The sequence below is a fragment of the Hyperolius riggenbachi genome, chromosome 7 (genome assembly GCF_040937935.1).
Source record: "Hyperolius riggenbachi isolate aHypRig1 chromosome 7, aHypRig1.pri, whole genome shotgun sequence".
NCBI classification, from domain to species: Eukaryota; Metazoa; Chordata; class Amphibia; order Anura; family Hyperoliidae; genus Hyperolius; species Hyperolius riggenbachi.
Window position 1 is genome coordinate 23,456,659 of NC_090652.1, and position 22,531 is coordinate 23,479,189.

At 45.1% G+C, this 22,531-nt stretch overlaps 1 protein-coding gene across 3 annotated transcripts in view; it reads left to right on the forward strand.

The window, feature by feature from the left end:
• Positions 1-12,912, forward strand: part of LOC137524140 (oocyte zinc finger protein XlCOF22-like) — a 106,179-nt gene extending 93,267 nt beyond the window's left edge. For all 3 annotated transcript variants that reach the window (XM_068243698.1, XM_068243699.1, XM_068243697.1), the window contains one exon: positions 11,579-12,912. In XM_068243698.1, the coding sequence (XP_068099799.1) occupies positions 11,579-12,765 (1,187 nt within the window). In that variant the 3' untranslated portion in view covers positions 12,766-12,912. The remainder of the gene's footprint in view (positions 1-11,578) is intronic.
• Positions 12,913-22,531: the final 9,619 nt, after the last annotated feature.

Genomic DNA, 22,531 nt, shown 5'->3' on the forward strand with positions numbered 1-22,531 from the left:
TTCACTGTTAGAGGCCCACCTAGTCAAAAAAACCATAAACACCCACAAAAGAAAAGACTGCGTATAAATGGTGGAGGGTAATCGAACCCTGGAATAATAAAGTAAATAATAGATCCAAAATCGTCTCCAAATTATAATTTATTAGGGACATATCCCTTTAAAAATATTTAAAAACAAATACAATTAATATCCCCCAACATTGTAGGTAAACAATCACCTCTAGACCACTGAATAATAATGTTGCAGTAAATGGGGTACAAGGACTTCCTCTGTTATAAGGTGCTAGTGCTAACAGTGCAAAAAATTCTCTACTGTACACACATTAATTTATTAATGATATACAAAAATATATAAAAAATACAAAAGTGCAAAATTGTGCAAAAGATGTATCCAAAAGTACACCATAAATAAGTTCATATGTGCAAAAAATTCCTAGGTATAACGAAGACTACCAATGTGCAAAAAAAGCCGAATGGATGAATGCATGTAAAGTGCAATGACAGCCAAAAAGCATGAAGTCATGTAAAAGGAGGAAATACTTTACCAGTGGTGGTCGGGAGGAGAGAGGGACAGCCCTACACGCTCGCAGCCCTGCTGCTTCTCTGGAGGCTAATGCTGTTTGGAACGGGCGTCCTATTATACCCCTACACATCCTCTTCCTAATTGACATGACGCTAAGCGCCGCCGCGCTTCCGTGTATCAGACGTCCACGCCCACAGTAGGCGTGTCTCTGATATCACGTCATGGCCAAGCGTCCGGGCGGGACGTTATAAACAAGTGGGAAGAATAAATGGGAAGATTCTGGGAGGTAAAAAATATGAAAAAATAAAGACATAATGAATCATTATACAAATCACAAATATTATATATAGGAATGAAAAAACATTGTTGAAATACAATCTTGACAGCTGAAAAAACGTTACTGCCATCTAATGGCAGAATTATATATTTCACATTTTACATTTTCTTCTGGTAATTGAATTACAGAGGAGATATCCGTCGCCAAGCCGTCAAGCTACAATCGCTAAAAAAAAAAATTCGGAATGGATATGGAGCCACTTGGAGGGAATTATTGGAGAGTTCAATTGATATCTCCATGACCACATAATGCAAGTGTAGGTTCTAACCAGAAAAGAAAATGGGAACAAAGATAAAAATAAAAAACAGATCTCACACCAGCCATAGCAGTCACTAATCATTGCACAATCCTCTATCCACACAGGAAAATCTCTGTAAGTGTTAGTATAGAATAGAGGTAATGAGAGATACCCAATAGAAGGAGGCGTCACACTGTTACTACAGTGAACTATAGCCACACCAAAAAAAAAAAAAAAAAAAAAAAAAAAATTATATATATATATATATGTATATATATGTATATATATATATATATATATATATATATATATATATATATATATATATATATATATATATATATATATATATATATATATATATATATATATATATATATATATATATATATAATCCACGCTGCTCACCACAGGAGACCACCCTAAGGCTACTTTCCCACCAAGACGTTGCGTTTTAGGGGACGTTATGGTCGCATAATGTGCCCCTAATGCAACGCATGGTGGTGTTGAAGTTGGACGTCAGATTGAGCCGCGTTATGCAGCTCTCAAAGCAGCCACTCCAGGTTAGTGATAGGAAGTCCGGATCTTTTTAAGGATTCGGATCATTTGAATCGGATCATTGAAAAGATCCGGATCTTTGAACCGAGTCATTTGAATCATTTTACTAGGGAAGCAGACTGGGGGTGAAATGACTAGCAGGACAGGACTTTCCCTGCACTGTACATTCTGTATGTTCCTGTTTCTTTCAGACAGACATCCACTGTGAACCGAATCTTTCATTGTGATGATCCGGATGATTTGACTCACAAAAAAGATCCGGATCAAATGAACGATTCATTCATGATTCGGACAACACTACAGTCCCACCACGAGTCACCACAGTGCAGTGAATATGAATTAGCCATGTGGCTGACTGCGGAGGAGGAGGGGAGACCTCCTCCTCCAACATTACTGAGCATGTGCAAACAGTCTAACGCTGCTTAGCCCAGTATGACGTACAGCATGAAACACTTTGTTTACACGTGCTGCGTTACTATATAACGCAACGTGTGCACTGTGAACAGCACAATTGATTTTACAGTGCTGTGAGTTAGGCTGCGTTACTGGCTGCTGTAACGTGGGACTTTAACGTCCCACTGTGAAACCAGCCTAAAAGGAAAACAAAGAATAGAGGCAAAAATGAAAGCAAGATGAGTGGAAAGAATCACATCCGACTGGACAGGCTGGGTAGGGAAATTGACACTATTAAAGGAAAGCTGGAACCATTTAAGGAAGATGAGGAATTTAAGACCAGTGCTACAGCGCTCAGTAAGGTTGTGCAGAAATGTGAGAAAGAGGTGTGTGGAATTAGAGCAAACAGATTCCAAAATGATTGGCAAGAGTATAAGAAAAAGACGGCATATAAATGGCAGTTAGAGCAGAGTAAGAGGAAAAAGAAAGAAGAAGAGACCCAGAGAACTACCGAGATTCAGGTAGAGGATAGGGGCATGGAGTACAGAAACGGAGCCCAGACCCCCTTATATGAGAAAGAGGATGCATATGGTGGATATGTTCCCCATTGGGACAGGGGGGCAGTACCCAAAAGACCGATGAGAGGGGGCAGAGGCAATTATAGTTCACCTGGTAGAAGGGATTTGAGACAAGATAGAGAGGATAAGTGGGAACTCCCCTGGTTTGATAGAGGTAGAGGGTTTAGAGGAGCTAGAGGACCCCATCACAGCAGTTATAATGGGGAGTTTGCTCACAATACGTTTCGGGGTAAACACCCCAGTCCATATCGGAGACCCCCGGCAAAAGGCAGTTGGGAGGAAAGGGAGAGAAGGGAGATGTTGCCTATTTACAACAGGTATGAGCCTCTGGAAAGGGAGGTGGATGAGGTAGCACACCACCATTTTTTAGGGAACAGAAGGGGGGAGGAGGACAGATGGGAAGAAATGGAATATCAGATAAGGAACACACGCAAAAGAGACATAGACGAGGAAACAGAGGGGGGAGATTCAAAAAGAAGGAAGTAACTGGAAAAGGAATTTTTAATATTAGTGGAATACCCCTAACGAAGGCAGAACTTAACATTCTTGATAAAGGTTTGAAATATGCACCACAACAGGGGGTCAATAAGTTTAACGTTTTTGTGGACACCCACAAATTTATTCGTAAAATTAACATAAAGAAATATTTTTTGGCGAAAGAGGGACCCACTAACAGGATCAATAGGGGTGGCATTGATTCACAAATTGTGCACTCTCACCTCAGAAATAGGTCCACATTTAACCCGCCGGATATGTCGAAGGACAGTACAATAGCGAATTTTAAGAATATGGTTCTCAAGGAGATTGAACTCCTGCATCCGAAGAAAAATAAGGATGAGAATCAGGCAATAAAACTTCTCAGTGAAAGGAAAGAGATTTTGGTAAGGCCAGCAGATAAGGGGGGAGGGGTGGTTGTTATGCATCATGAACAATACACGCAAGAGGTGAGAAAGATATTGAGTGATAATGTAACATATAGAAAACTAAAGGGAGACCCCACAACTGAATACATGGAGACACTTAGAAAAATCCTTAGGAGTGGTCTGGATAAGGGTATCTTAAATGATGCCGAGTTTCGATACCTAATGGTAGATGCTCCACGCATCCCGGTTATGTATATCAACCCTAAAATCCATAAGAGTCAGACTCACCCACCAGGGCGACCCATTATCAGTGGCATTGGGTCGCTTAATCAGAGAATAGGTGAGTATGTTGACATTTTTTTACAGCCAGTGGTTGGGGCTTTGCCTTATCTGCTAAGGGACACTAAGGACTTCTTACGAACCATCAATGGGATACAAATTGGGGAGGAAGATATTTTAGTTACAGCGGACGTGACGTCACTGTATACCATCATCCCGCATGAGAAGGCACTTGAGGCTGTTAAAGAGGCACTGATTGAATTTGGTCAACTAGGAGAGGACCAGATTGGGTTTATCCTGCAGCTGTTGGACTTTTCCCTATCCCATAACTATTTTTGGTACGGCGGCACTTTTTATGTGCAGGCCGTTGGCTGTGCCATGGGTGCAAAATTTGCACCCAGTGTGGCAAATATTTTTATGGATCAGTGGGAGAGAAGGGTTCTGAGGGCACAGGAAAGTAGCAGGGTCTCAAACTGGAAACGGTTCATTGATGACCTCTTCTGGATTTGGAGGGGTGACAAGAGGGAACTAGAACAGTATATAGAGTGGACCAATGCCAATGATCTGGGTATTGAATTGACGATGAAATGTAGCAATGATGAGATAGAGTTCCTGGATGTGGTGGTTATGAAGAAGGAGAATACTGTGGGAACTAAAACTTTTTTTAAAAAAACTGACAGGAACTCATATATACCGGTGTATAGCTGCCATCACCCTAACTGGATGCGTAATATTCCTAAGGGGCAGTTAAGCAGGGTACGGAGAAACTGCACTACTGAAACTGACTATATTTTACAGTCTGAAATGCTCATCGAGCGTTTTGTGGAAAAGGGGTACAATAGGGAATACCTTGATGGAATATCAGCTGAGGTGTTAAACACACAGAGAGATTATTACCTATTGGACAGAGGAGAGGGGAATAACAGATCTGGTGCCTTTGAATATGCGGTGTTGATGGATTACAATGCACAATATAAGCAGATTGAGAGAATTTACAAGAAGCACTGGTGTCTTCTGAGAAATGACCCCATTTTAGGGAAATGCCTGCCGGAACGACCAAAATTCATCTATAGACGAGCTAACAATTTACAGCAGAAGCTGGTTAAAACATATGTTGATGGTCCTGTAAGCAAAGATAGGACTGACATGTGGGGGAATGTAGGGTTTTTTCCCTGCCAGCAATGTGGCACATGTGAGAGAGCAAGGGGGATAAGAAAACGGGAGGTTGTATCGTCACAAACAGGGAGGACTCACAAAATTAGGGAATTCATTCACTGCAGTAGTAAGTATGTGGTTTATCTCTTGTGGTGCCCGTGTGGCCTACAATATGTAGGTCGCACAAAAAGGACACTAAAAAAGAGGGTAGGGGAACACATTAATAATATTGCTAGGGGTTTTGGGGGGCATAGTGTGTCTAAGCACTTTTTGGAAAAACACAACAGGGACCCAGCACTCTTAAGTTTCTGTGGAATACAAAAATTAACCTCAAAATGGAGGGGCTGTCACAAAATTAGGGAAATTTCCAAATATGAAACAAGGTGGATTTATGAACTTAAGACATCGGCACCTGGCGGACTAAATGTGGAACTTGATATCAATTGCTTTATAGCAGATGACTAAAATGACTGTACCTGTGGGAATGGGAAAGAGGGGGGGGGGGGGGGGGGTTATGGTATATGTATAAGGGTAATGTGAGTTGTATGTGTTTTTGTTGAGGGGTATGACTAATGTTTGTGGCTGGATATGTGAGCTGCAATTTAGGATTTAAATTAATTTTAATTAATAAAATAGTTTGTTGCCCTGAAAGGTAATTGCTGTTTCACCCTTTTGGTGACTTTTAATATGTTTGGGTTTATTTGGGGAGACAAGGGTTAATCCCTCCAACTATGAATGGAAGATTGGCTAGGTAACAAAGGCTCCCTTTTAATTGGATAGTTTATTGCACTAGCAGTGTGAGTTTTAGAGATAGTGTGGAACTTAATGTACTGGCTATGGAACTGAGTGACACGGGGGACATGCTTGTCCCTGTAGTCCGTCTAACAACATGGCCGCCGCTAGCACCCCTAGGAGTCTGGGTAGTGTAGTTTTGGATGGACACACGGAGGCTGTTCCTCTCTGCCCACCTGACTCCAAACAATATGGCCGCCGCTAGTACTCTGGGGATTCTGGGTAGTGTAGTTTTACACGGATGCGGATGAGATAAGGAATAGGACCCAAAATTTAGCACAGAAAGGGGTCGGGGAGACACGTGGAATGCGTATGGGCAGTTAACGCACCCGAGTAAGCCGGAAAAGCGGTGTATTTAGGTGTTTAGAGAGATATGACCTCGGCACTATGGAGGATGTAGGCTACTCCAGTCGGCCAATAGAAGGAACTGCTGAATAGATTGGCAGTTGTGGCGGCGAATAAGAAAAGCCTTAATCATTGGTCATGTGATGAAGGGGGAATGTACATAATAGCGTCTTGCAGCTCTGAATGGCCAAGCCCCTGATGAGTCATTAGACGAAACTAGTTGGGCGGAGCCTGAGGAGCTGACAAGACGCTGGAGGATCCTGTGATTGTTTTATATGCGCAGATTTTATTGGAACTTTTGTAAGTGCACTACTACTTTTATACTATTAAATTTAAATGGAATTATGCTATGGTCGACTGTCTTTTGAGCCCTAGGAGAATATTCACTGAGCTCTGGAGCTAAAGTATCAGGAATACGCTGTTTTGCCGGTCTGTTGCGGGTTGGCCCGTTTATCTGGTGAGCGCCCTGTGTATCTGTGGTGGAGGCACGCTGGGTGTCACTTTTGGATGCGGGGTGCACTGGTGACATTACATTGTTCAAAACGGTATCACACTATTGCTGCTTTGTATCTATTTTTACTTATGTTCGGATCCGAGAGGAGGCTGGTGAGATATCCACAGAAAGCTGGCTGGCAAGGCCAAAAGCGCTGACTGCCGATCTGAGAGGATTGGCTGAATGATCTGGTGAGCGTATAGATTATTACTCTAAGAGGATCTGGACATTTATTGTTTAAGTGAAGCACACTGGAGGAAAAATGAACTGATGAACTTTTATGAACTATATTTTGTCATATATAAGGGAAGAGTTCCCTACATATGTTGTGAATTGTATTTGTGTATAGAAAGCTGTTGAGCGCTATGCGTTTTTTCCAAAAAGAATCACATCGCTTACTAAAAAATAATGTATGATCCACACTGCACACCACAGGGACCCACCCCGAAGGGAAGCGTGGATCACACTAGTGGAGAATAGAGCCAACTGCCAAGAAATCTCGCAAGAAAAAGCACGATCCAAACTGGAAGAAGAAGGAATAATTAAGACAACAGATGGACCCTACTTACTTGGGTACCAAGTGATGTACTGCGCGATCTTACCTTTTATTGCCATATAGAAGCTACTGCTCAATGACCTAAAGATGACATACAGATTGATATATTATTACGTATTCAAAAAACACCCAAAATGTACATCTTCATTAAAGCGGAATATAACCCTGCATTTCAACTTTGCTCTAAAACGTTATTTACAGCATATTATATGCAACCAGCATTTTTTTTTTACTAGACCTGCATTGGAAGGGTTAAACACAGAGGTTTCAAGTTCCGTGGAGAGATATGCAGAAGTTCAGATTGTTACATTCTATTTAGTTAGATGTATCTATTGATAAATGTTACACACTCTTTGGCTGTCCTCCAAGCTCCTTCTCAGTCAGAGAGAGTGAGTCACATTCAACACTTAGATACATTTATGTAAACAAAATGTATCTATTTTAGCTTCGGATGTGTCTGCAGAAATCTCCAGGAACGTTAAAGCCCTGTGTAACCCTTCCAATGCTGGTCTAGTAAAAAAAAAAAATGCTGGTTGCATATAATATACTGTAATTAATGTTTTAGAGCAAAGTTGAAATGCAGGGTTATATTCCGCTTTAAGACCTCTCGGTTGCTTGGATCTGAGCATGTGTATCCATCTTAGCTCAGATTTTAACAATCTCACAGTAACATCACCACCCCTTTCATTCGGAACCACTTTATCAATACCCATTACTCGCCACCCCTCTATTGATCCATCATGGAATTCAAGGGCATGTTCAGCAACAGTAGTTAGTGGTTTATTGTCATTTCTATCACGTTCTGCCAGTCTAATTGTTGAGGCGTGCTTCTGTATTCTCGTTTTCAATTGGTTTTTTGTTTGTCCCACATACTGTTTGCCACATGGGCATTCTAGGAGATAAACCACCCCAGTCGTCTGGCAATTGATGAAATGTCTGACTGATAATTTTTTCCGGGTGACATTGCTATAAAATTCCTTTTTTGTCATCATCAATGGGCAGATAGAACATCTGCAACATTTGTAATTGCCTATAATTCCCATTTTGTTCCTGTCTTTTATGAAGTGGCTGGAAGTCAGTAAAGGTTTTTAAGCTGCCTGGCAGGAGTGTGAGTATATACAGGGGAGCGCATGAGAGACCGGCTGGCTGCCTGGCAGGAGTGTGAGTATATACAGGGGGATGCATGAGAGACCGGCCGGCTGCCTGGCAGGAGTGTGATTATATACAGGGGGATGCATGAGAGACCGGCCTGGCTGCCTGGCAGGAGTGTGAGTATATACAGGGGGTGCATGAGAGACCGGCCCGGCTGCCTGGCAGGAGTGTGAGTATATACAGGGGGTGCATGAGAGACCGGCCTGGCTGCCTGGCAGGAGCGTGAGTATATACAGGGGAGCGCATGAGAGACCGGCTGGCTGCCTGGCAGGAGTGTGAGTATATACAGGGTGATGCATGAGAGGCCGGCCCGGCTGCCTGGCAGGAGTGTTAGTATATACAGGGGGTGCATGAGAGACTGGCCCGGCTGCCTGGCAGGAGTGTGAGTATATACAGGGGGGTGCATGAGAGACCGGCCCGGCTGCCTGGCAGGAGTGTGAGTATATACAGGGGGTGCATGAGAGACTGGCCCGGCTGCCTGGCAGGAGTGTGAGTATATACAGGGGGGTGCATGAGCGACCGGCCTGGCTGCCTGGCAGGAGTGTGAGTATATACAGGGGGTGCATGAGAGACCGGCCTGGCTGCCTGGCAGGAGTGTGAGTATATACAGGGGGGTGCATGAGAGACCGGCCCGGCTGCCTGGCAGGAGTGTGAGTATATACAGGGGGTGCATGAGAGACCGACTGCCTGGCAGGAGTGTGAGTATATACAGGGGGGTGCATGAGAGACTGGCCCGGCTGCCTGGCAGGAGTGTGAGTATATACAGGGGGGTGCATGAGAGACTGGCCCGGCTGCCTGGCAGGAGTGTGAGTATATACAGGGGGGTGCATGAGAGACTGGCCCGGCTGCCTGGCAGGAGTGTGAGTATATACAGGGGGTGCATGAGAGACTGGCCCGGCTGCCTGGCAGGAGTGTGAGTATATACAGGGGGTGCATGAGAGACCGGCCCGGCTGCCTGGCAGGAGTGTGAGTATATACAGGGGGGTGCATGAGAGACAGGCCCAGCTGCCTGGTAGGAGCGTGAGTATATACAGGGGGGTGCGTGAGAGACTGGCCCGGCTGCCTGGCAGGAGTGTGAGTATATACAGGGGGTGCATGAGAGGCCGGCCTGGCTGCCTGGCAGGAGTGTGAGTATATACAGGGGGCGCATGAGAGACTGGCCCGGCTGCCTGGCAGGAGTGTGAGTATATACAGGGGGTGCATGAGAGACCGGCCTGGCTGCCTGGCAGGAGTGTGAGTATATACAGGGTGATGCATGAGAGACTGGCCCGGCTGCCTGGCAGGAGCGTGAGTATATACAGGGGGTGCATGAGAGACTGGCCCGGCTGCCTGGCAGGAGTGTGAGTATATACAGGGGGTGCATGAGATACCGGCCCGGCTGCCTGGCAGGAGTGTGAGTATATACAGGGGGTGCATGAGAGTCCGGCCCAGCTGCCTGGCAGGAGTGTGAGTATATACAGGGGGTGCATGAGAGTCCGGCCCAGCTGCCTGGCAGGAGTGTGAGTATATACAGGGGGTGCATGAGAGTCCGGCCCAGCTGCCTGGCAGGAGCGTGAGTATATACAGGGGGTGCATGAGAGTCCGGCCCAGCTGCCTGGCAGGAGTGTGAGTATATACAGGGGGCGCATGAGAGACCGGCCCGGCTGCCTGGCAGGAGCGTAATTATATACAGGGGGGTGCATGAGAGACTGGCCCAGCTGCCTGGCAGGAGTGTGAGTATATACAGGGGGTGCATGAGAGACCGGCCCGGCTGCCTGGCAGGAGTGTGAGTATATACAGGGGGACGCATGAGAGACCGGCCCGGCTGCCTGGCAGGAGTGTGAGTATATACAGGGGGGCGTATGAGAGACCGGCCCGGCTGCCTGGCAGGAGTGTGAGTATATACAGGGGGGTGCATGAGAGACCGGCCTGGCTGCCTGCCAGGAGTGTGAGTATATACAGGGGGGTGCATGAGAGACCGGCCTGGCTGCCTGCCAGGAGTGTGAGTATATACAGGGGGTGCATGAGAGTCCGGCCCGGCTGCCTGCCAGGAGTGTGAGTATATACAGGGGATGCATGAGAGACCGGCCCGGCTTCTTGGCAGGAGCGTAATTATATACAGGGGGGTGCATGAGAGACCAGTCCGGCTGCCTGGCAGGAGTGTGAGTATATACAGGGGGGTGCATGAGAGACCAGTCCGGCTGCCTGGCAGGAGTGTGAGTATATACAGGGGATGCATGAGAGACCGGCCCGGCTTCTTGGCAGGAGCGTAATTATATACAGGGGGGTGCATGAGAGACCAGTCCGGCTGCCTGGCAGGAGTGTGAGTATATACAGGGGGTGCATGAGAGACCGGCCTGGCTGCCTGCCAGGAGTGTGAGTATATACAGGGGGTGCATGAGAGACCGGCCTGGCTGCCTGGCAGGAGTGTGAGTATATACAGGGGGTGCATGAGAGACTGGCCCGGCTGCCTGTCAGGAGTGTGAGTATATACAGGGGGTGCATGAGAGACCAGTCCGGCTGCCTGGCAGGAGTGTGAGTATATACAGGGGGGTGCATGAGAGACCAGTCCGGCTGCCTGGCAGGAGTGTGAGTATATACAGGGGGGTGCATGAGAGACTGGCCTGGCTGCCTGGCAGGAGTGTGAGTATATACAGGGGGGTGCATGAGAGACTGGCCTGGCTGCCTGGCAGGAGTGTGAGTATATACAGGGGGGTGTATGAGAGACTGGCCCGGCTGCCTGGCAGGAGTGTGAGTATATACAGGGGGGTGCATGAGAGACAGGCCTGGCTGCCTAGCAGGAGCGTGAGTATATACAGGGGGGTGCATGAGAGACCAGCAGGCTGCCTGGCAGGAGTATGAGTATATACAGGGGGGTGCATGAGAGACCAGCCTGGTAGGTGTGTGAGTATATACAGGGGGGTGCATGAGAGACCAGCCTGGCTGCCTGGCCAGGAGCGTGAGTATATACAGGGGGGTGCATGAGAGACCAGCAGGCTGCCTGGCAGCAGTGTGAATATACAGGCAGCCCCCGGCCAGCCGGTCCCCGTGTGCCTCTTACTCTATCCCTGCTGTGTGTCCTCTCCGGCTTACCTGAAGCCTGTGTCACCTGCATGTGCTGCCGTATAGGTAACGCTCTCATACTGCAGCAAATGGAGGTGACACAGGCTTCATAATGCCGGAGACCCCACACAGCGGGGATAGAGTAAGAGGAGCATGGGGGTCTTTCCTGCACCACCCTGTATATTCTCTTGTCATTATCTGTCACTGCTACGGCAACACACATGACTGCTGACAGGACAATGACTGTTCTCTGACTGTTATTATTTCTCCAACAGATTATGGTGCAGAAGATAATGGTGCCGCACTACATTTACCAGCAGGAAACCCCATTGCTGATAATATACTCAGCAGATGTCACCATGAGGACAAATCACCAGATCTCTCCAATCCTGAGGAACCTTCTGATAGATCCCATCCTGTTGCCTCAAATACCCATCCAAAGTGTCACAGTGCTGATAGATCAGGAGATCCGTCTTATTCTGGGGAATGTTCCAGTAACTCTTTTACTGATAGAGAGGGAGGTGGGAAGAGTTATCAGTGCTCAAAATGTGGGAAATATTGCAAAAACACATCACACCTTGCTGCACATGTGAGAGTACATACCAGGAAGCAGCAATTTCCATGTTCTGAGTGTGGGAAATGTTTTTCTCAGAAAAGTGATTATCATAGACATCAGAGAACTCACACAGGAGAGCGGCCTTATTTATGTACAGAATGTGGGAAATGTTTCAGTCAGAAAGGTAGTCTTGTTAAACATCAGAAAACTCACACAAGAGACTGTCCTTATTCATGTCCAGAGTGTGGGAAATGTTTCAGTCTGAAGACTGATCTTCTTAGACATCAGAGAACTCATACACGTGAGCATCCCTATTCATGTCCAGAGTATGAGAAATGTTTCTGTGGGAAAAATGATCTTAATATACATCAGAGAAGACACATAGGTCAGCTTCATTCATGTCCAGAGTGTGGGAAATGTTTCAATCGGAAATGTAATCTTATTACACATAAGAGAACTCACACAGGAGAGCGTCCTTATTCATGTACAGAGTGTAGGAAATGTTTCCTTCAGAAAAGTGATCTACTTAGACATCAGAGAACTCACACAAGAGAGCGTCCTTATTCATGTTCTGAGTGTGGGAAACGTTTTTCTCAGAAAGGTCATTATCGTAGACATCAGAGAATTCACACAAAAGAGCTTCTTTTTTTATGCACAGAGTGTGGGAAATGTTTCAAACAGAAAGATTATCTTATTGCACATCAGAGAACTTACACACAAGAGCGGCCTTATTCATGTTCAGAGTGTGAGAAATGTTTCACTTGTAAAGATTATCTTCTTAGACATCAGAGGAGTCATAGAGGAGAGCGTCCTTATTCATGTTCAGAGTGTGGGAAATGTTTCAGTTGGAAATCTGATCTTGTTAGACATCAGAGATGTCACACAGGAGAGCGTCCTAATCTATGACCAAGCACAAGTCTTCTGTAAATAAATGATAATCAGCTATATAGTCTGTGCTGTGTGTTCCGCTCATACACACGCTCAGTGTGTGTCCCCCTTATACATCGTTTACTTTCTGATGACCTGATATACAGTGGTTTGCAAAAGTTTTCGGCCCCCTTGAAGTTTTCCACATTATGTCATATTACTGCCACAAACATGAATCAATCTTATTGGAATTCTACTAGAAAGACCAATACAAAGTGGTGTACACGTGAGAAGTGGAACGAAAATCATACATGATTCCAAACATTTTATACAAATAAATAACTGCAAAGGGGGGGGGGGGGGGGGGGATTATTCAACACCCTTTGGTCTGAGTGCAGTTAGTTGCCCATAGACATTGCCTGATGAGTGCTAATGACTAAATAGTGCACCTGTGTGTAATCTAATGTCAGTACAAATGCTGTGTGACGGCTTCAGAGGTTGTCTAAGAGAATATTGGGAGCAACAACACCATGAAGTCCAAAAAACACACCAGACAGGTCAGGGATAAAGTTATTGGGAAATTTAAAGCAGGCTTAGGCTACAAAAAGATTTCCAAAGCCTTGAACATCCCACGGAGCACTGTTCAACCGATCATTCAGAAATGAAAGGAGGCACAACTGTAAATCTACCAAGACAAGGCTGTCCACCTAAACTCACAGGCCGTACAAGAGTGACAAGAAGAAAGCCATTGTTAACAGAAAAGCATAAGAAGTCCCGTTTGCAGTTTGCCACAAGCCATGTGGGGGACACAGCAAACATGTGGAAGATGGGGCTCTGGTCAGATGAGACCAAAATGGAACTTTGTGGCAAAAAAGCAAAACGCTATGTGTGGCGGAAAACTAACACTGCACATCACACTGAACACACCAATCCCACTGTCAAATATAGTGGTGGCAGCATCATGCTCTGGGGTGCTTCTCTTCAGCAGAGACAGGGAAGCTGGTCAGAGTTGATGGGAAGATGGATGGAGCCAAATACAGGGCAATCTTGGAAGAAAACCTCTTGGAGTCTGCAAAAGACTTGGACGGAGGTTCACCTTCCAGCAGGACAACGACCCTAAACATAAAGCCAGGGCAACAATGGAATGGTTTAAAAGAAAACATATCCATGTGTTAGAATGGCCCAGTCAGAGTCCAGATCTAAATCCAATCGAGAATCTGTGGCAAGATCTGAATATTGCTGTTTACAAACGCTGTCCATTTAATCTGACTGAGCTGGAGCTGTTTTGCAAAGAAGAATGGGCAAGGATTTCAGTCTCTAGATGTGCAAAGCTGGTAGAGACATTCCCTAAAAGACTGGCAGCTGTAATTGCAGCAAAAGGTGGTTCTACAAAGTATTGTCGCGGGGGGGGGGGGGGGGGGGGCTGAATAATTACGCACACCCCACTTTGCAGTTATTTTTTTTTTTTAAATGTTTGGAATCATGTATGATTTTGGCTCCACTTTTCATTTGTATAGCACTTTGTGTTGGTCTTTCACGTGGAATTCCAATAAAATTGATTCATGTTTGTGGCAGTAATATGACAAAATGTGGAAAATTTCAAGGCGGCCGAATAGTTTTGCAAACCACTGTAAAACGTAAAGCAGTGGGAAAGTTCAAAAAGCTCTACCCCCTCAAATCAGACCAGCAGGTGCAGGACCAGGAAAGCCAGGCCAATTCTCAGATATGCATAGAAGGATCCGCAGACCAAGTGCTGGTAGAAAAATGCTGTTGTTCTTTATTCAAAAGATTCCACATGACATGGCAATAAAACCACAAGGTTCAACTACCTTGTGGTTTAATTGCCATGTCATGTGGAATCTTTTGAATAAAGAACAACATTTTTCTACCAGCACTTGGTCTGCGGATCCTTCTATGCATCACTGTAAAACGTAAGTTGAAGGTTCAAGATGGCTCCTGTTAGTTAAACTTCCAACCGCCTAGATCAGCTTTTCTCAACCTTTCTACCCTGGAGGAACCCTGAAAATAACTTTTGGATCCCAAGGAACCCCTGCAAACAATTGTTTGATCTCGAGGAACCCCTACATTTATTTTGCAGGAGGCATGGTCTTTAAAAGTATGTGTGGCTGTTTATTTCACTACTCCCCATTACACTGCCACTCATTATACTGTCTCCTGACCCCCCAATTTAGTGCTTCTTGTTACAGTACCACCTATTACAGTGTGCTCTGTTATACTTCCCCCACGATGGGGGAAAATGCCAAGGAACCCCTGCAGAGTACTCAAGGAACCCTGGAACCCTGGTTGAGAAAGCCTGGCCTAGATTCTGCAGTGAGAGAGACCAGGAGCCCAATGGTGCAGTATCGTTAGGGTATATGGCCGAGGATAGTGTAGTGATTTATACTCACAAGGGTGGGTTGCACTCCTGCAACCACCGACAGAGCCTACAGGAAACTGACAGTTCCCACTCGGTATCCCAGGTCTGCTGTGCAGGTGCTGGTCGGTCGCTCTTCTTGAGTTATTGTGACATAAGGGCCCATATGCAATTAACTTTCTCCTGAGTTTTCTCCTTGGTGATATTTTTTTAAACTTGTCAATAAAATGCATTTTAAAACCCCAAAAAGCAAGACAGTACTCAAAATTATTTTGATAGTCCTACAGTATGTCACTTTCTTTTTGGTACTTTTAGTAGTTAAAAGGTGCTTGAAAGTTATTTTAAATTGAAGATGAAGAATTATCTCCCAGGAGAAAACTCAGGTTAAAAAGTGAATTACATACGGGCCAAGGGGCTATATGCAATTAACTTTTTCTCCATAGTTTTCTCCTAGGTGATATTTTTAAACTTGTCAATAAAATTGCCTTTTAAGCCATCAGCAAGCAAGAAAATACTCAGAATAATTTTGATAGTACATTTCCACCTACTTTTTGGTTATTTATTTCCATTACAAAATGCTGAAAATCTAAAAAAGACGTTGAAAAATTATCTCCTAGGAGAAAACTCAGGTGAAAAAGTGAATTGCATATGGGCCCAGGTCTCCAACACTCAACCCCGAAGGGTAGAACCAATGCTGAAACAAACTATCGGAGGCGCCCAAAAATATTCTAATCTCTAATTAGTACTGTATAGGAGTACATAATTCTTACCTCTATAAAAGTACAAACCATATAGGTGAATAAAGTGGCTAAAGCCGGCCATACACTAGCCGATTTCCCCGCCGTTCAACAGCAGATTCGATCACTGGGATTGAATCTGCTGTGACATCGTTCACGCTAAAAGCTAAATCCCGTCGATCGCTCCGTGCGGGAAATTGCCGTCAATCGCCCGCGGGTAGGGAGCGCGTCGCTAGCGGCGTACGATCGACGCAGGTATACATTACCTGAAGCTGGCTCCCGGCATCTTCTCCGCATCACGACATCCGGCATCCGTGTATAACTTCCTGTGTCACTGCAGTGACAGCGGAAGTACAAATAGAGGACGATCTATTTGAACTTCCGCGGTCACTGGAGTGACAGAAAGTTATACGCGGATGTCGTGATGCGGAAGGTGATGGGAGCAGATGCCAGGCGGGAGCCAATGCGGAGAAGATGCCCGGGACTAGGCTTCAGGTAATGTATGCGGGGAGGGGGGGGGGGACAAGCGACAGTGGCAGCTCAGCAGATGGTGAATCAGTTTCAGGCTGAAATCGATTCACAATCTGTTTGCAGTAAAGGTGGCCATACGATCCCTCTCTGATCAGATTCGATCAAAGAGGGATCTATCTGTTGGTCGAATCTGATGGCAAATCGACCAGTGCATGGCCACCTTAAAGGCTCGTACACACGTCTGATTTTTGCAAACGACCCATCATTTGGACGTCCAAACGACCGGTCGCTCGGACGTCAAATCGGGCGTGTGTACAGTCTGTCATTCAGTTGATAAGACTGGACTTGAGCGATCCGCCAAGTGGATCGCTCAAGTCTAGTCTTATCAGCTGAATGACAGACTGTACACACGCCCGATTTGACGTCCAAACCACCGGTCGTTTGGAAGCCCAAACGACGGGTCGTTTGCAAAAATCAGACGTGTGTATGTACCTTTAGTTTACAGCAGTCACGGGTGTGGGCGCCTTTCACAAAAGAAAGTTGCCCACACCCGTGACTGCTGCAAACTTAGGCACTTGTTATTGACCTGAGGAAGCGGGCCAGTACCCGTGAAACGCGTTGTCTTATTGTGCATTATTAAACCGTTATATTTACCCACAATAATCGCAAAGGTGGCAGTGGGAACGCTAAATGGTGGGACATACACCCCCAAATCTATTCCTTTATAATAATACAAACCAACATCAAATTCAAAAAATCATATCAAAATTTATTAGATCAGCAATAGTTAAAAGTAATAAAAAAAATACATGGGATGGTCACCCCGTCACGACACATCCACTAAAAATACCACATAACACCACATACAGACACCGTCATCTAAATGTGTATAGTCATATGCCAACAAATAGATGTTTCCACAGAAAAGTCCACAGAGTCCACTGTTGCAATGGGTCAAAAGATGGTAGCAAGGAGAATCCAGTTACATGCGAAAGGCATGCAAGGAGCAAGCATAGAGGCAGAGTCAGGCAATGATCATATCAAACCTGGTAAGCAATGTTGCAAAGCAGTAGCAAAGTCAGGCTTAAAGGAATACTATCGATCGAAGCATTTTTTTTAAAAATGCTGTATGTTAGAGCACACATTACCACAAGTACTAGGAGCACTTTCTTTCCTCACACAGCTCTGCCTCTCTGCTGTAAAATCCTCTGTCCGTTTTTTAGGGCTAGACCATGTCCCTGCACAGGGGGGGTTGCTATCAGCTCCTCAGTGTATAGTTTAATTATCCCTTTGCTGAAACAATCTTATTCAGATGGCAGTAAGGGGTTAAAGATTCCAGCAATGTGTGTTGTTTGTTTTCTGTTCTCTCTGACTGATAATGCCTTTGTAAACAGCTTCTCTCCCTCAGCAGCCTAGGAAGTAGATGCAGCCTGGAATGTATCATCATCACAAGCCAGTCAGGAAGTGTAAACGTATCTCCCTCTTTCACCAGTTACAGCTGAGCTCATCTAGTTACCTGTTACCTCCTCAGATCAGCCTCCGCCTCCTCATGTCTCCTGCATGCTGTGACACAGTGAAGTATATTTGTGAGCTGTGTGAGGAATGAAGGATGATTTTTAAGCAGGGAGAGAGGGAGAGAGAACTGGGTGAATAAATACCGTTCCCCTAGCACTAGTGGTAATATGTACCCTAATATAGAGTATTAAAAAAAATAGATAGTATTCCTTTAACCACTTCAGCCCTCAGTTGTTTTCACTTTATGCATCCGAGCAATGTTCACTTCCCATTCATTAGCCTATAACTTTATCACTACTTATCACAATAAACTGATCTATATCTTGTTTTTTCCGCCACCAATTAGGCTTTCTTTGGGTGGTACATTTTGCTAAGAGCCACTTTACTGTAAATGCATTTTAACAGGAAGAATAAGAAAAATATGGAAAAAATTCATTATTTCTCAGGTTTCGGCCATTATAGTTTTAAAATAATACATGCCTCCATAAGTAAAACCCATGTATTGTATTTGCCAATTTGTGCCGGTTACTACACCGTTTAAATTATGTCCCTATCACAATATATGGCGACAATATTTTATTTGGAAATAAAAGTGCATTTTTTCCGTTTTGCATCCATTACTATTTACAAGCTTATAATAAAAAAAAAAAATAGAAATATTTCATCTTTACATTGATATTTTAAAAGTTTAGACTCTTAGGTAAATATTTAATTTTTTTTTATTATTATTGTAATGTTTTTTTTTTTGTTTTTTTTTCTTTGTTTTTTATTAAACATTTTATTTGGGTATTTTTGGGAGGGTGGGATGTAAATAGTAATTTTTTTATGTAAATATGTGTATATTTTTTTTTTTTACATTTAGATGTAGTTTTACTTTTTGGCCACAAGATGGCAGCCATGAAATTGTTTACATGACATCACTCTAAGCGTAACATGTACGCTTAGACCAGGCATGGACAAACTTGGCTCTCCAGCTGTTAAGGAACTACGAGTTCCAGAATGCATTGCAGGAGTCTGATAGCCACAGTCATGACTCAAAAAGGCAAATGCATTGTGGGACTTGTAGTTCCTTAACAGCTGGAGGGCCAAGTTTGCCCATGCCTGGCTTAGACGGACGCAAGAGGCAGAAAAAGCGAGGCTTCCGAGAGAAGCGGTCGTTTTTTCTGCGGGGGAGAGGAATCATTCATCGGGCACCATGTCCCGATTCATTGATTCCTGGGCTAATGATCTGCGGCCGGGAGCGCGCGGGAGCGCACATGGCCTCCTGGACGTAGCTTCTACGTTCAGGAGGCTTTAATGGTTAAGGAACATACTCAGTCCAGTGAATGAGCAATGTCAAGAACCGAGAGCCCAATATGGTGTAGTATGTCAAGGCAAATGGATAATTGAAACGAGTATAAATTGAATACGCACAAACCAGGGTTACCTCCAGGCAACCACTGTATAGGCAGGTGAGGAGATTATCCTGTCCTCACTCAGGATTAAGAAGTCGCTCTCTGTAGACTTGAAAACAAGAAGGGGTATCCCCCTCCACCAAAGGTGGATACAATATGTGTTATAATGGAGAACAGAGGCGCCAAAAGGATAAAAACAGTATTTAAAAGTATTAAAAGTTTTTGCTTAGGAGGCAGTGGTGGACTTACCTCCCACAAGCAGACACAACAAACTGTGTATTCACACAAGGGATATTTATTGGTATACTCCAAAAAGTGTATCGCAACGCGTTTCGCAGGTCAAGCCCGCTTCATCAGGCAAATACAGGAAGGAGCACACAACAGCAGTATGTCTGGGTAGCACCTGCCGCATGGGACTGCGTGGCGTCCCATGCGGCAGGCGTGCAGCTTCCCTTCCTCCGCCAGCGACAAGCTCAAACTGCAGAGGGTCATCAAATCTGCAGAGAGGATCATCGGGAGATCCCTTCCCACTCTGGACCTCCTCTACCACTCCAGGCTGAACACCAGAGCATTAAAGATCGCCAACGACCCCTCACACCCAGGCTACCGCTTCTTTAACCAGCTCCCCTCGAGCCGGAAGCTCCGGTTCCGGTCCATCTACACCAGGACCACAAGACATAAGAACAGTTTCTTTCCCTCTGCTGTCAACCTCCTGAACTCTCGCCATGGAAATGCCTATCCCCACCCCACCCCATAATACCAAGACGCACTGAGGCACTTTGCACATAGCTCAAGCGTACTTTTTTTTGGTTGTTTTTTATTGTATTGTAACTTATGCCATTGTCTCCCTCTGCATACATGTTCTATAATGTTCTGTTTTTTTTTTTTTTTTTTTTTCTGTATAATGTTCTGTTACTACTGCATGTCCTCTATCTGTAACTACTGTATACCGTGTATCAGTACCCTGTACGTGCCAAGCCCAATTCCGGGCACGACCCAGTCGTGCTTGGCGAAATAAAGTTTCTGATTCTGATTCTGATTCTGGTTTCACCAGCTTCCAGCTTTCTCAAGGGTCGTGGCTGCAATTATATCTACCCATGTGGTTCGTTCTTTTATAGAGGTAAGAATTATCTACTCCTATATAGTACTAATTAGAGATTATAATATATTTTTGGGTGCCTCCGATAGTTTGTTTTTGATATGGTGGCTGGATGGTGTAATGGTTAAGGGCTCTGCCTCTGACATGGGAGACCAGGGTTTGAATCTCAGCTCTGCCTGTTCAGTAAGCTAGCACCTAATCAGCAGGAGACCTTAGGCAAGTCTCTCTAACACTGCTACTGCCTATAGAGCGCCTCCTAGTGGCTGCAGCTCTGGCGCTTTGAGTCTGCCAAGAGAAAAGCGCGATATAAATGTTTGTCTTTTAAAACGTGTATTTGTACTGTATAATGCACCAATGTAAATATACAAGGATCACCTGGCAAGTAACAGACATTTTCATTCCATCAATTAAAGAAACATTTATTTCATATTGCACACACGGCATGTCCTGATTATTTCTCCACATTATTATTATTTAGGATTTATAGAGCGCCAACATCTTCCGCAGCACTGTACAGAGTACATAGTCACGTCACTAACTGTCCATCAGAGGAGCTCACAATCTTATCCCTTCCATAGTCAAATGTCCACTGTAGTCCAGGGCCAATTTTTGTGGGGAAGCCAATTATCTTATCTGTAAGTTTTTGGGAGGTGGGAGGAAACTGAAGTGCCCGGAAAAAACCCCACACAGACATGGGGAAAACATACAAACTCCTTGCAGATGTTGACTTGGCTGGGATTTGAACCACGGATTTTTAATCACTTTGTTGTGGTATCATCAGACCTCTCACCTATGGGTCGTAAAAAGCGGGGGGAAAAAAATCCTGGTGCACAGAAGGCAAAGAGTGGTGGTAAACAGATCATACTCAAAATAGAAATCTGTTACCTGTGGAGTCCCGCAAGGGTCAGCCCTAGCTCCAGTCCTTTTGGGTATGTATTAATGATTTATTGTAGTTGATGAAATACAGAGTAATGCTCAGTACACATATGCAAGAATTGTTGCCCATCAGGGATTAGGAAATGCTCCCTTGGGCGACAGTTCGGGGAACGGTGCTGTTCAGACACATCGATAACTTTGAGGCGACTGCCTAACGTGAATTGGCATCAAGTCCTGGGGCGGGGACTTGCAGGAGATCACGTGCGCCGATGCGCACTTGCGGAAAACGCCAGAAAAAAAACATCATATGTGAACCCAGCCTCAAGGCTGGAATGTATACTTTGTGTGCCCGCAGGCCAAGTATTTTGGGGCTCCGCTTTCATGTGCAGCAGTGCCCCCCCCATTCCGTGTGCAACCCCACTTCCATGTGTATCATCCATGTACTGTTGGGAACGCTGTAAAAACAGCGCAATTGATTTGCGCGCAGCCGGTGCCACCATAGGCTGTAATATAGTGGTGCAGAGTGAGTAATCAAAGGACAGCACAAATAGCTATAAAAACACTGAAATTCGTCCGCCGGCAATAGCTGGAAGCTGAATTACATCTTTACCCCACTATCTATGGCAGCCTGGAGGGGGAATAGCAATTAACGCCGCCGGGACTTGTGCAGGAGCAGGGCGAGCTATTTATCAGCTTTACCCTGCACCCAAATATCCGGTGGCATCAGCTTCCCTTTTTCATGTGTTGCTCCCCGTTTTCAGCCTCTTCTTGAAATCCTATTTCATTTTTAGGTGTCCCCATGGGCTGCAGCCGTCCAAGGCATGTGCCTTTATGGCCTGGACAAAATTGACAATCAAAATGAAAACTATTGCACAATAAAATGATATAAGGCAAGATTCTAAATTTTATTGAAGGATGTATCCCTTAAAGAAAACTTCCTGCCTGCAGCCTACATTACCCGGCGCTGAGAGCAGGGCTACGGGAAAATGGCCGCCCGAAGCCCTGCACTGCAGACTCGAGGTCTGCAGAGCAGGGCTTTCGGAAGCCATCTTACCGTAGCCCTGCTCTGCTGCTTCGGGCTGCCGCTGTGAACTGACTCGGCGTCTCTGAAGTCAGTTCACACCAGGGGGTGCTTGGACAATCCTAGGGGGTGCTTGAGCACCCAAAAGCACCCCCCTGGTGCCGCCCCTGCCCCCAGGGGAACTTTTTTTGTTACAGGTTCTCTTTAAAGTAAACCAGAGATGAACGAGTACACATAAAATAAACATATCCCCCAATAGATTTTTGAAAAATACAGGCTATACCGGCTGTCTTTGCTGCTCTGCAGTGCTGATGTTTT